The 13749-nt window shown below is 45.8% G+C and overlaps 2 protein-coding genes across 2 annotated transcripts; one reads left to right on the top strand and one right to left on the bottom strand.

Moving 5' to 3' along the window:
* Window positions 1–80: 80 nt before the first annotated feature.
* On the top strand, window positions 81–2598 carry dgt5 (dim gamma-tubulin 5). Its single transcript, XM_017250720.3, has 5 exons — window positions 81–266; window positions 321–598; window positions 656–1880; window positions 1951–2138; window positions 2206–2598. Exons 1-5 carry the CDS (start codon window positions 172–174, stop codon window positions 2502–2504), a joined length of 2085 nt encoding a protein of 694 aa, XP_017106209.2. The 5' UTR covers window positions 81–171; the 3' UTR covers window positions 2505–2598.
* On the bottom strand, window positions 2592–13718 carry Lac (septate junction protein lachesin). The gene is made up of 2 exons (XM_017250722.3): window positions 12770–13718; window positions 2592–3898 (listed from the first exon to the last, which is right to left on the bottom strand). Exons 1-2 carry the CDS (start codon window positions 13305–13307, stop codon window positions 3357–3359), a joined length of 1080 nt encoding a protein of 359 aa, XP_017106211.2. The 5' UTR covers window positions 13308–13718; the 3' UTR covers window positions 2592–3356.
* Between the last annotated feature and the right edge of the window lie 31 nt (window positions 13719–13749).

Below are 13749 nucleotides of genomic sequence, written 5' to 3'. Positions count from 1 at the left end.
TTTTTGTAATCATTTGAATTTCGCGCGCTTTGACCGGAACTGCCAACTTATTTGTTCTCCAGATGTAGCACGATCCATCACTAACTGCCAAGCCGCGATTACTACCTTCAAGAAGAAGAAATATTTAAACATTTTATCAACTCCCCATTTGGGTTTTCATTTTTAATAATTATGGCCTACCAGGATAAAATCGAGAAATTCAAGGCCTGGGCCACTAGCATAGGTTGTCCACCAAGTGCACTGCCCTCCAATGACGCTCTTCGAAGGTAAGTCTTAAAATAAAAGGTCTTATTGGTCAAAAATAAAATGAATCCTTTTAGCATTTATAAGTCCGGGTCCAGCCAGCTTTTGGATACTCTGCAGACAAGGATTCAGCCACGAGAAGTTGTGCGGGAGGTGCGAGAGAACATCCTTATCTCCCAGGTGGCTCGTTACAAGGACAAGATGGTTCCAATGGCCTCTAGGAGCTTCCTGCCACTGGAGCTGCAGCGATATCACCAAATGAAAGAGCTACAAAAGCAAAAGGAGAAGGCAGAGCAAGGTCTAAAAGAGGCGAGAAAGGAGTACGATATCCTCTCCGCCAGCATCAAAACGAAGAGTAAGTTAGTTACTCTCCTTAGCTGGCTTTTATCCTAATCCCATTACTCTCCCTTAGACATTCAAACCATCAGTGCCAAGAACAGGGTCCAACTTCTAGCATCAAAATGCAATATCCTCGATCTAAAGCTGGAGTCATTGAACAAATCCCACGAGCAGGAGCTGAAGAACAAAGCCCAGATCCTAGCCACCACCCCCGTCAAGCTGAATTCCAAGAATGCCAGCGAGAAACAGGCTGCCAAGGCGGTGGAGAAGGCTCTCAAGCAGCTTGAGGAATTCTACGGCATGTGTGACGATGGCAGCAGTGCTCATATTTTGGCTGAAAGCAAACAGAAGCTCTGGGATCAGATGCGGAGTATTTTCGGGGATACTCCCAATGCCCTGCTCTTGAATGTAATCATGAAAATCAAAGAGGAGCAGCTTCAGAACATAATTCATTTAAATGAAAGTACTGGTAACTCCACATCGTCCAAACCGCCTCTCAACAACTTCGAAGTGAAACTGCTGAAAACCAAGGCCGATCTTCTGGGTCTGGCGGCCAAGTCCATTAGTGCTCAAAAGGAGTTGGAGCAAAAGGAATCCCGTTTCTGCCAGGTCTATTCTGCCTTCGTGGACGAACTGCAGAAGAAAGTGCACACCTTCAACGGCATCAGCGAAGAGGAGGAGGAAAACGCCGACGAACTTATCATCGACTTCATGGTTCAGTACAATATGCGCAACTTTAATCGTGCCCAGAACGAGTTCCTGCGCGAGCAGATCGAACAGTTGCGCTCCGAACTGGAGGCAGGCGGGAGACAACTGAAAAACCACGACCTTATGCTAGGCTCCGTTAAGCAGGTGTATAGCGACATCAACTCCTCCATCAATCGCGTTCAACAGGACATGGTGCAGTTGTCGCAAATCAAGGAGAAAATCCTCTACTCTCGCAACATGATGAAGAATATGCTGGACAACATGCAGGCCGCCACGCAGAATCAGAACGCCAAGTCACAGCTAATCAGCACCAAGCTAAAGGTCAGCAACATGTCCATGCTGGGGGCTGAAAGCTTCTGCCTGGCCAACGACAGCGTCTTCTCCAGCACCAAGGTCGAGTTCGACTGCAATACGAGCATCGTAAACTCCACGCTGCGTCGCAGTTTTGATAACAAAACCATGATGCCTGGTGGAGCAGGTTCCACCACTCTGGTGAGTGGAGCAGGAGCCAGTGTTCCGTCCCACCTCCTGGAGCTGAACACATTTGCCGAAATGTCACTGGAAAAGCTGAGCTGCATGCCCCGCGCCTGGTAAGTGGAGAACATAAATCACGGAAGTTCACGCAATTCCAATTAATCACGAGTTCATGCTTTCCGGCAGCGCCTTCCTACTGGCGGCCAATCCACTCATCGTTGAGGCCCAGGAGCTGGCCTCCACGGTTCAACTGGCGCCCGGCTATCTGCTGACACCCTTCGGGGCCCTGCAGGAAGTCCGCAAACGCATTTTGTGGGCGTCGGCAATTGCCGCACACACGTCTGACTTGAAATTGAATTTCGAACCTTTAATTGGTAAGCTCCGACATCCAACCATTTTGTCTCATATCCGCTGAAATCATCCCGCTTCTCCCATCCCCAGTTGATCCGCACGATTTGAGGCTGAAGGCGAATCGTCAGCACGAGGAAATTGACCAATTGCTGGACAATCTGCTAGCCATCGGTGTCAAGACCCAATTGCAGCTGGAAAAGGCCGAACGCATCTATCAGTTTCTGCTTGCGAATCCACTGCGACGATATGTCCCACCCGGCAAGCGCTTCAACAACGGCAACTATGTGGATTACGAGTCCGAGTTCAATCTCTATTATCGGATGGCCACCACCGGGGGATCCATTAGGGCGCCCACTGCCTTTGGAAAGCACTCCGATGGCCATCATTGAATTGTTGTTTTTTGAGGAATCCCCCACATGGTCTCATCTTTCTAAGCCAAGTCCTTGTTTAAATCTTTGAATCAATAATGAAGTCCCTCTTGTTTTTTAAATGTATTTTTATTTATTTTTTTTTGTTTTATGTTTTCTATATTTTTTTTATTACAAAGTCGAAATTGATTTTACTTCACACCCACACAAAAATTTGGGTAAAAAATTTCTGATTATTCGAAAGTGCTTAAGAGCTAAAGATGTACACAACATTGTTGTATATATTCCAATTTGGATTTTTTGCCTCGATATGATGATGCAAGTGGAGTCGGTTAGTCTTTATGGGTATAGGGGTATAGGGCGGGGTATGTTGTTAGTCGAACGAAAATACTTTATTGTTTATTAAATAAAAATAAAATATTTCCAAGCGGAATGTTGTGTGATGTATCTTTTTCGGGAATAAAATTATTTAAAAACATTTACAGTGGAATCGCGGACGGGACGGGATGTTAGGACTTATCGGAGAGTTTCGTATCTCGTTTGGCTCTAAGGTGCTAATAAATTAAATCGATTGCTCGCCTCTTCTAGTCGTCGGCCCTTCACTTAGCATACATACTTAACTTAAGATACAATATTGGACGTACGAAAATTGGACAGGGCGAAACGAAAACACAAAACAAGGTTGGGAATAGATTTGAGAATAGAACTGGGGGTTTCGGGGAATCGTTTGAGACTATTGCTGATTGGTTACACGATATGGTCGTCTATATATCTAGATTCATATGTATGTGATTGTATTTATAGGTTTATGCATTCTGAGGGGGACTGAGTAATTGGAATCTTGGAGCTCGGTGTCGGAGTCGGAGGATTGGCTTATCTGGTGAAAAGCATCGCCAGGAGGATGCCCACCAGGGCGAACGAGGTGGCGGCCACCTCCTCGGCGCCGGCATAGTACGCCTGACCGCAGGCCGGTGGGCACACTGGAATGATGGTCTCGAACAGATTCACTCGCGCCTCGGCCTCTCCGAATCGGTTTGTGGCCTTGCACACATAATCACCGTACTGGCGCTTCTCGATCGTGATGACACGCAGCGTCGAGTCGGTGTACTCGTCGGCGGTGGCAAAGTGCGAGATGCTGTAGTGCTGGTTGTTGGCCAGCTGGATGTCGTCCTTGGTCCAGACAATGGCCGGTGGCGGATAGGCCTCAATGTGGCACTCCAGATCCATATCATACTGCAGAGCCTGTCCCAGACGGGGCCGGGGCACAGTGATCACGGGAGCGAACTCCACTTCCACGTTGATGTTACGCCGATCGCCCTTGCTGACGCCATTGTCCGCCACACAGTAGTAGGTGCCGCGGTCCTCCTTCTTCACGGACTTGATGCGCAGGATGTTGCCCACATAGGTGGCGCTATCTGGAATGGCAAGAATGAGGGGATATTCGAATAAGTTGGTTGTAGGTTATGAGTACTTTATGGTTAGTTTTGAGTGGTTGAGGTTATTATCTTGAATATTAGATTGAAAACCATCTCTATGGCAGATAGAGGGGTTCTTTGTCTCCATTTATAGAACTATTTTATCAATAGAACCCCAATTAGTTCAAAGAATCCCATTTGACACGAACTATATGATTAATTTATTTTCTTAGAAGTGTGTTCGTGTTTTTCATGGAAATTGGTTGATGACTATAGCTATAACTATCTGAAATTTCATGCTTTAGGAAATATTCAAAATAGAAAGACCTCATCATCTTTAAAACACTGATAATACACATTGCTTTAGGGGACTACCTCTTGACTTTCCACCTCTCCTCACTGATAACAGCCACCGATCCGATCACCCTATAACCCCATAGATTAAGAGTGCAAGATGACCCACAAGTTCATACAATATCCCCATTGGGAATACAAACAATTACATCATAGAGTGGCATCGTGTGGCATAACCATTTCCATTATAGCTTTAATCTCATCCACAAACGATCCAAACGCGTTCAAGTGAGAACCTAACCACTGGCCATTAATGGAGCAACGCTAAACGCTTTCGGGGCTCAAAGCCATTGTATTTGTGCATTGGGTGCAGAGTCAAAAATTCAATTTTAATGAGCCAACCCGGGGCACATCCGTTGCCACTTGCGGGTGACCTTTTTCCAAATGTCCACGCCACCGAGCGAACAAACAATGGCCACGTTAATGACCTCTAACAAGTAAAGCATTTTGTTAGGCCCCCTGGTTTCGGTTGCCAACTAATTTTCGAAAAACGGAGTACGGAGTACGCCACTGCACTTAGTGCCATGAGTGCCGAGGGGACAGGATCGCAGAAGGGTTCGAAGGGCAGGGGGCTTTCAGCCACTGAAGCGTGAACGTGAATGGGAATAGGAATTGCAGTACGAATGCGAAATGCGAAAGGTGCTCCGGGTTCATAACCGGAAGTTGGCTCAGCTCAACGAGGTGGTGGAGGGTCGGAGGTGGGTCGGAGGTGGGCACTGGAAACGAGTGCATTGAGCCCGGGGATCTGCTACCTCATCCTCGTGTGCGTGTCTGTGGCTGCTCTTCAAACATTTGCCAAAACAATTCAGGCTCAAACAATTGGCACAAACTACTATACACCGAGAAGGGAGTATTGCAGTGAGAGAAACCTACCAACTGGCAAGTAAAATATATAAATAAATGAATTTTTTTAAGTGCATGGCAAAGAGGAGCTGCATCAGCAGAAGAGCATTGACCAAAGCTGCCGGAATGCCCGGAAAATATGTGTTTTATGCGAAATTGCACACAAATGCGGGCCAGAGTCCCAGCCAGAGGGGAGGCAGTGGCAGTATGCGTTTGAGGCTTGTGCCTGTTCAACTGAAACATTTCAAATTAATTGCGCCTGGGAATCGAAGTAACACATTTCATTAAAATTGGATTGACAGCCCCATCCCAGTGTAATGGGTTAAGGCATCAATGTTGTGATGCGGGTCGGGCATCTCTCGATTGCAACAAAACTCATTTCAATATTAGAAAAACACATACAAACAATTTCCTGTAAACACGCTTCCAAATGTACAATTGGAAGCTCCAGAACTCCAGAGGGGGAGTAGAGCCAGTCAAGAGCTTTGTTTAATTAGTCCAATGGAGAAAGATGCCCTCCAGAAGGCAGACTCATGAGTGGCAGACATTTATTCAGACAATAAAAGAAGCTCTCTAATAGGAAGATGTTGTTTTTAAGGAATAAAATATAGAGATATAAGCCAAGAAGTATCCATCCAATTATCCCCAAAACAAAGTCTTTTTCGCATCATTGAAAATACAGGTCGTAAAAGTGAACTTCTAGCTGGGACTGCAAATGAAATTTGTTGCATTTATAATTTACGAGCGTTTACTGTGCCGTCCCAGGTCCAAAACAGGTTCTTTCTCTATCTCTAGTTTCAGTTACTGCCTGCCCTGCCAGTTCAGAAGCAGAACTTACATACAGTGTCTAGTATCGAGGTAGAGCCCTTGATCCAATGCAACTGTAATAGCACACACAGTTCACAGACTACCCACTCAATAATACCAAATAGGAAAAGCCTAAAGAGTAGATCTATTTCGAAATAATTTTATTTATTTTTTTGATGGACTGACGCACAGTTACTGGGCCGTGAAATGATATGCAAGTCAGGTAGTTGGGAAAGAGTTAAGGAATGTCAGAAACCTTCAACATTTGTCGCCTGTAAACCGTTTAGTACCGTTAGCGGGTAAAGCTGGAAAATAGACTTTTATGCGGAGGTCGCGCATGCGCGTAACTGGGGCGTGTCAGAAAGTAGCAAATATTTCATTTAATTTCTAATTAGCTATGCTGGCTACAAAAACATGGATACTGGAGAGACTTGGAACAAGAATGTCAAAGGCAGGCATACACATTTATTATTCTGTTCTTTTAATTAATGCACAAAGAACTGAGACTCCAGACTCTCGACTCTTGACTCCCGGACTCCCTTACTCGCTACTCCCTCTGGAGGGTTCAAATTCATGAACTAGAGCAGAAAGTCATTGAAATAGAACACCCCTGGATGGAAGATGAATGGCCTGGCAATGGGAATTTGAGATATTTAAGAGTTTATGAATCGAAAACACTGTAATGGGGTTACAATTACACAAACCAGACTCATATATCACTCCCAAACAAGCTCAAGGCAGAGGGGTTAGTGCATACCTAAGATCTATGATGGATGATTTCACAGATATAACTAGTAACTAGGAATATTGACAAATTATGAGGAAATTTCTGTACAATCAGAATAATGAGAGAGCGCTGGAGACCCGCATGGAGTCCAGACATGGACTCTGAAGCGGAAATAGCTCTCTTCGCCTTCGTATCATGGCAGCATCACCCATCATCCATCAGCAATTTCAGTTACTAATGAGAGAATTAAAAACACTTTGCTCCGGTATGGTTGGGGCAGGATGATGGCGATGATGATGATGATGCACCGTGTCTCTGACTCTGCAATCTCTGACAACTAATGAAAGGAAAACAGAAAACAGAGTGCACGGAGGTGTGGAGGAGAGATACTATACATAGAAGAACCTCAAAGGTAATGGAAAGGCCGCCAGGCAGTTCCACATTTGTTTTAGACCCTCCACTTCCTTCGAGGGACGAGCCTGGAACATGTCTGGTATTCTTCTGTCTCCGCCTGCCATCAGACCAAATGAAAACAACGTAGCTGACGCAACGTACCCAGTCCCCTGGGCAAACACATCCCGAGATAAATTGTCAGTTGGTGGAAAGGCAAGAAAAACAGATCCCAAGAAAATGGAAAATTGTGCAAAGTGCACAAAGGTGAGAACTGGAGTTGGGAAGTGAGAAGGTGAGAAGTGCAGGTAGAGATCCAGGGACACTATGAAAGGATATGCATTTTCTTTTGTATCTCTTTCGGATGGAAACTCTGTTTTGCCTGACAGGTGTGTAGGTGTTTCTCGTTTCTATGACCCGCTCTAGGTCTAAAAGCCAGGTCTAGGTCTTGGCGCTTGGATGACTTTCAGTTAAATGGGTGCTCGCTTGGAAAATTTGTTACATCGCTGACTAAGAGGAGGGAGGGGTGGTGATGAAAGAAAGGGGTTCTCAGGGTCTGCTACCGTTTCTAATTTTTCATAAACTACTTAAACCGACAGCCGCTTCAGTCCGCCATTTTGCAATGTTATTTTTTTGTTGAAACAACCACCGAAAACAGTCCAGGACGTCCACCTAGGGGAAAAAGTGGAAATTGAGTGGCAATGCAAAATATATATCCGCACCAATCACAGGGCCAGACGCCCAGCCTACCACCCCCTCCCCTCTGTCGGGCGGGAAAACGTGTGACGAACTAACCGAAACAACGTCGGAGGACACTTTCCCAGTCCTACATAGTCTGAGCCTGCGGCCATATTTGATTTTTTTTTTTAGCATAACTCCCCTATTCAATTTCCTGCAATTTGGCAAGCGGCGGGAACTCTTCCTGGCAGGAGAGCTAGAAGGAAATGCAGGAAAAGCCTCTCTCCTGGCCTCTTCAAATGTCAACTGATTCCCAGCCAAAGGTTGCCATGTGGAAATTATGAATGTTAATGCAGCGTGTCAGCATACCCGATGTGTGTGACTCATCATAATTTTCAAAAACACAACCTCCTGACAAAGTCAGAAGGCAAAGGCCATAGCCGGGTGTGCTTTTAATGACGCTCCGCATTATTTGCGACACACTGCACACACTTCCCATAGCCAGAACCAGAGCCAGAACCAGAGACCGAGCCCGATATCATAGCTCCCGGGCATGTCACAGATGGGTCATGACTCTCTTCCCAGCTTGTATCTTCAGTTCCTACTCCTCCGGGTGGGCTGGCACAAAATCCAATTAAAAAAGTGCACACAGTGTTTGGATTTTAACAGGATTTGGATTTCACTTTTTTTTTTGGCGAATGCATCATTGCTTTCAATGGAAGCTCAAATCGGGCATTAGTTTCTCTCGAATTGGATTGGAAATATCCATCATTTTCAGTTGGCTTTTAAGCCTTTTAGAGAGCTCTCTCTTATGGTTTGGGTTGATTAAGCCCACGGAGAGTGTCATGATTGCCCAAGAACACCTGGCTTCCTTTCAGTTTATGGAGAAAAATGCATGCCTTTGCAAATTTGTCGCCTCTTCCTGTTTTGTCACCCAAACTCATCAAGAAGGTGGGCAGGGGCTTCTCTTGTTCTCCCTATATATGGAATATACACAGATACCAACATACATACATATGTATATCGAGCATATAACAAGCTCTTGAGACATGTGAAAGCACCCACTTTGGTGGGGTAACGCGCATCGCAGGGCAGACATTGCCTTGAAACCGAGCCCATACCGAGCACCACCCTCGAAGTGATTCCACCCACCACCCACTTCGACCCACCAGACAAAGCCACAGACGCTGCGCTGTTGACTTTTCAAAAGTGATTTTCTTCTTCGAGTAGTACATTATAGCTGGCCTGGCATGCCATTTATTGGATTACACTCGACATCCTCGTACAGACTGTACTCTACTGTACTCCTTGGGAGATCATAAATCAGGGAATGAAAAGAAAACTATTAAAATAGCAATTACGCCAAAAAAAGAATCCCAGAAAGAGGCCTGACCGACGTAAATCCCTTGTGAGCCGAGTGCCTAAATAAATATTGGCCAAGTCCCAAGGCAAACAATACAAACTCCAGGGTCTGGTACTGGGACTGGATATGGGTTGGTAAAGCCGCGTGTCCTTTGTGTGAGAATGCGAGTGTGATAAGGATTAAAAAGCCGGTTGGTCTGAAGGTGAAACATTCAGCCAAAAGTGCTAAACAAATAAGGGAATTGGAAGTGAAAATGTAACTTCAACTCGGGGGATTGGTTTCTAGTGTGATAAGCCGAGTGGAAAGTAAGGAATTGGGTAGTAACTTACAAGTTATTACTTAGTCACTACTTTAGGAGAGTGATTTGTTGGCCAAGTTTACAGATTTAACCAGTTTTGTGTTTCGCTTCTTAAACAGCCCTTTTGCTGGCCAGTTGGTGGCCCATGTTGACCAAGTGGTCGTTGCCCCAGCAACCAACATTTAGAAACAGGTTTCCCAACACACACACCGTCCCGTACGTCATCGTTCCCGTTCTGGTTTTCGCTGCTTTTGCTGGTGGCTGGTTGCTGTTGCCGCTTTTGACTTTGCAACAAGCCATCATCATGCCACAAAACAACTGGCAACTGAGGCAGCAATAAACAATGCAACCAAACAGCCAAACAGGAAGTGGAAACGGATGGCAACGGCAGGACAAACACAAACACAAACATATCCATCATCAAAGGACTCGTTCAACTCACTCCTTCGCAGGACTCTTTCCCCTCTTTCATCTAATTGCGAGTGTGCCAAAACCTAATTGCTTGCAAATATTTAAAAAAAAACAGCCAGCTGCTGCCAGTCTGTGGCAGGAATGTGAGGAATTTCCATTAAAATCCAGGGGTAACTAACTAATTTGCAGTACGGCTTGTTGAGATCTCGAGTGCAGCATCAATTGCGCATCGAAATTTTTAAGCTTAAATTACAATTTATGTAAAAATATATTACAATTCTGCACCCTTCTGGATTGATGGCGAAATTGGAATACTTGAATCATGCTCACTTGATTCTAATTCGCAATTTTCCAACACAATTTGCATGAAGGTTAATCATCGCGATGGGGAAAGTGAATAGGTTATTAGAGTTCTCGAGTCTGAAACTCTGAGTGTGAGTCTGCAAACACCCCAAGACTGATCTCGACCAGCTTCTCGGTACATAATTGAACAATTAAAGTTAATTTACCATGATCCTCGATCCCTCGCTTTGAGATACATTCGAGTATCTGGCAGATAAGTCGCTTCCGGCAGCACAACAATAACCCAGATGTCGGCAGCTGTCAGCGTTTGAAAAATTTGGAATTCAGCAAAATTGGAATTCAATTTTTTGCTTTCATTGCAAAAACAAGCTCGTTTTTTCCTCCCAATTCACGTGAGCTGGGCCAAGGTGAGGTTTATTTTGCATGGGCAGCAGATAGCTGGGGTATAGCTTCCAGGTGGCAGGTGCAAACGATGCACATGTCTGTGTTTACTCAATGGCTATCTGCTGGCAACATTGTTTTGGCCATTCAATAATAAAAAACCAATCGATTTGCATGGCAACGCACAAATTGGCATACACCCCAAAAAAAACGCCGGAAAAGGAAATGCTATATTAGGGGTTCCTCACCATCTATAGTTGTCTATGGGCGTGTTGGACTCTAGCCCCGACCAGGATCAGGGTTAGGGGTTGCTTGGGATTGAAGGTGCCGGGGCAACCGCTCGCGGCTTGTTTGTTTGCATCTTTACATCGCAGAGTACTCGCCACGGGTATCGGCCTTTGTTTGGGTTACCTTTTTAGCTTGTAATTTATATATTTTGTATACTTCGATTGTATTTTGCCGGCTATCAAAATAAGAATTATGTAGCCCCTGAGCCTGCCATAGGGTAGGGCAGGAGGGTGCAGCCCATTTGCCATGCTCTTGGGCTCTTGGGCTCTCGGTCTCCGGTTCGGGCACTCTTTGTTTGCGTATGTTTGCTGTTTACTCCTTCCTTCCTTCCCGGGTTTTTAAAAAATTTTTTTTCAACTTTGTTGTTTTTTCTCGCTGCAGTACCCACCCATTGGATGGAGGTAGAACCAAAGGCCTAGACCGTGTCTGATGTGGAAGCCAGAGCCCTCCACTGGTCCACCCTAGACCATCAAACGGTCCGTGGTACGTTTTCAAGTTGCGGAAGCAATTGCGCGTGCTGAAGTTGTCGAATGCCTCAGAAACTGGAATGGCAAATGGGACGGAGACTTGGTGGCTCGGTAGCTCGGTAGCTCGGCTATGGAAATGTGAAACGTGAAAATGCTGCACAAAGGCTTACTCCTCGATGCATGCCACTCCTCCTCAGACAGAAAACAAACCCTGCTGCCAGAGCCAGAGCACATTTGACTCGGATCGTTGGCGCATTTCAAAGCTCAAAGCGGTCTTGTTTGCCTAAGCGCTTTAAATTAGAGCGTTGAAAAAGTGTGAAAACACCACGCCACAGCTCCTGGACCGAATCCGAATCCACAGTCCGATCCCAGGCCCTTAAAGTTATGGCAAAAAAGCCATGAAGCGTATCAAAGTCACTGCGGTTGGGCTTATAGATATGGCACGCCTGGTTCTGGTTCCCCAAAAAAGGCCGCTTCAATGTCGGTGACCAATTAAAGATTGCACAAGCTACAAGTTCCATAAGCAACCCATCGGATACGTTGTATCTACGACCCTCTGGCTGGCAGGGTGTGTCTATGGGACGTTTCTAGGTAATAAGTAACTATCGGATTAGTTACACTAATTGCTTTTCGGCAGCCGCTCAAATGACGCTGCAATCTTGTTAAAGGAAACCATTATGTCTGGCCAAGGGTCAAAGGTCGTCAGGTAGAGAGCCTAGCCTTCTAGAAGCCTGTAGCACCTGTATGGGATTAACCGTCATTTTACCTGAGAACCAAATTATTTTATTGTTTTATTAGCTTTTCTTCTCGGTTTTTGTTTAAAATAAAATTCTGGGAGGACAAACAAGGTCTAATAGATAGCATTTGCACTTGTACTTGGAACTCGGATTTTCCCAGGAAACTAAAGGAACTGGTGGAAAAATGGTGGAAAAGTTAAGATCGTAGATGTATTTTTGTTGCGAAATTTTCAGAGGAACTTAAGTTTTTAAATAAAACATACATTAGAAGTGGTCTTGAGGAACCTGTTACTTAAATTAGAACATAGATTAGATGCCTCGTATCTATCTGAGACATAGCCGCATCTATAAACCTCATGTTTTAATAAAAACCCCATAAAAATTACGACTATTAAATGTCTTTATTGTTTAATTAACCCTAGAAACTATCTCTCACGAGGTAGACAACAAAAAAATCAATCTTTTAATGCAAAAACCTAGCCCTTTAGCCCTTTGGCCCAATGGGGGTGGCAGAAAGCAAAAGAGGCCAACACTAGCCACTGTTTAGTGGCACAACCTGCTAAATAAACAAAAGCTAAGGTGACGCCTGAGTGAGTCACGGTCACTCACACGAACCCCATAGTGTAGCCATAATACCCATATACATACATACATCTATATAGAGACTCCCACCGCCTAAGCTGGGGCCAAAGCGGGATGGACTGATTGACGGAGAGAGCAGCGGGCCCAGAGAGAGAGAGCCCCCAGAACAGCGCCCCAACCAAGTCAACAGCCAATGTATCTAGATACGTTAGGCAAGGGCTAGCTACAATGGAAAAACTTACCCGTTGGCAGGATGGCGTTGTTTTCGCGCCGCCATGTGATGGTCGGTGTGGGATAGCCACTGGCATAGCACTCCATCTGGACTTCGGTTCCCTCGCTGGCCACGATCGACTGTGTGGAGTTGTCGGAGATGACGGGTGGACGCCTCACGGACAGCTTGACATCGGCGCTGACTTTGTGGACCACAGAGATCACAACCTGGCAGGTATAGGTGCCAGCGTCCGTCTCCTGGATGTCTTTGATCTGCAGCTTGTAGGTGGAGGAGCTGGGATCGTAGCGCAGGGAGAAGCGCGAGTCCTTGATCACCAGCGTGGAGCCAGTGGAGAGGAAGACTGGATCACTGTCTGTCTTCAGGAAAAGTACATTGTACTCTTTGGCATACTGAACGGAACAGTCAAACTCCACGGTGCCGCCGATGTCCTTGATCTGCTCCTGTGTGATGTAGGAAATGGTGGGGGTACGCTGGCCACTGGCCTGGTGGCAGGCGAGGGCCAGGAGCAGCGTGCTCCAGACGCACTTTAAGATATTAGGGCGCCACATCTTGTGCAATTAATTTATTTGAGTTTCGTTTCTAGCACCACACCCAGCCAAGTGGAGTGGAGAGCCGAGAGACAAGAGCACGAATAACGCGCGCCACACAATTCTTCTCGGGAAGACGGCAACCTGGCTGAGCTGCTGTGGCTCCAAAATCACAAGCTGTGAGAGAGGCCCCAAAGACGTCTCCAAAAACGTCGACGGAGTACACAAATAGCGTCGTTTCTTTCTCTACCACGACAATGCGCGGATGCTGACTGCAAGTCACACTTGTCGGCCCGCTCTAAGCTGGTTTTTAACTACGTTCTCTCTCACTGTCTGGATATTGGCCCGATCGGTCAGAAAAATCAGTCGAGAGACTCACGGAAGACACAACCTTACACTTTGAATGCCGCGCAACGAATGAATTCAGGTTTCAAAATTTGCGCCCTCCGAAGCTTGAGACGGA

The sequence above is a fragment of the Drosophila bipectinata genome, chromosome 2R (assembly GCF_030179905.1).
Source record: "Drosophila bipectinata strain 14024-0381.07 chromosome 2R, DbipHiC1v2, whole genome shotgun sequence".
NCBI classification, from domain to species: domain Eukaryota; kingdom Metazoa; phylum Arthropoda; class Insecta; order Diptera; family Drosophilidae; genus Drosophila; species Drosophila bipectinata.
This window is presented reverse-complemented; position numbering and strand designations above follow the sequence as displayed.

Bases quoted from the DNA above. Each gene is read 5' to 3' on its own strand.
- dgt5 (XM_017250720.3), top strand. From the start codon at position 172: ATGGCCTACCAGGATAAAATCGAGAAATTCAAGGCCTGGGCCACTAGC. The intron at 599-655 runs GTAAGTTAGTTA...ACTCTCCCTTAG, and splicing joins CGCCAGCATCAAAACGAAGA to ACATTCAAACCATCAGTGCC. The intron at 1,881-1,950 runs GTAAGTGGAGAA...GCTTTCCGGCAG, and splicing joins AGCTGCATGCCCCGCGCCTG to CGCCTTCCTACTGGCGGCCA.
- Lac (XM_017250722.3), bottom strand. From the start codon at position 13,307: ATGTGGCGCCCTAATATCTTAAAGTGCGTCTGGAGCACGCTGCTCCTG. The intron at 3,899-12,769 runs GTAAGTTTTTCC...TTGCCATTCCAG, and splicing joins CAACGCCATCCTGCCAACGG to ATAGCGCCACCTATGTGGGC.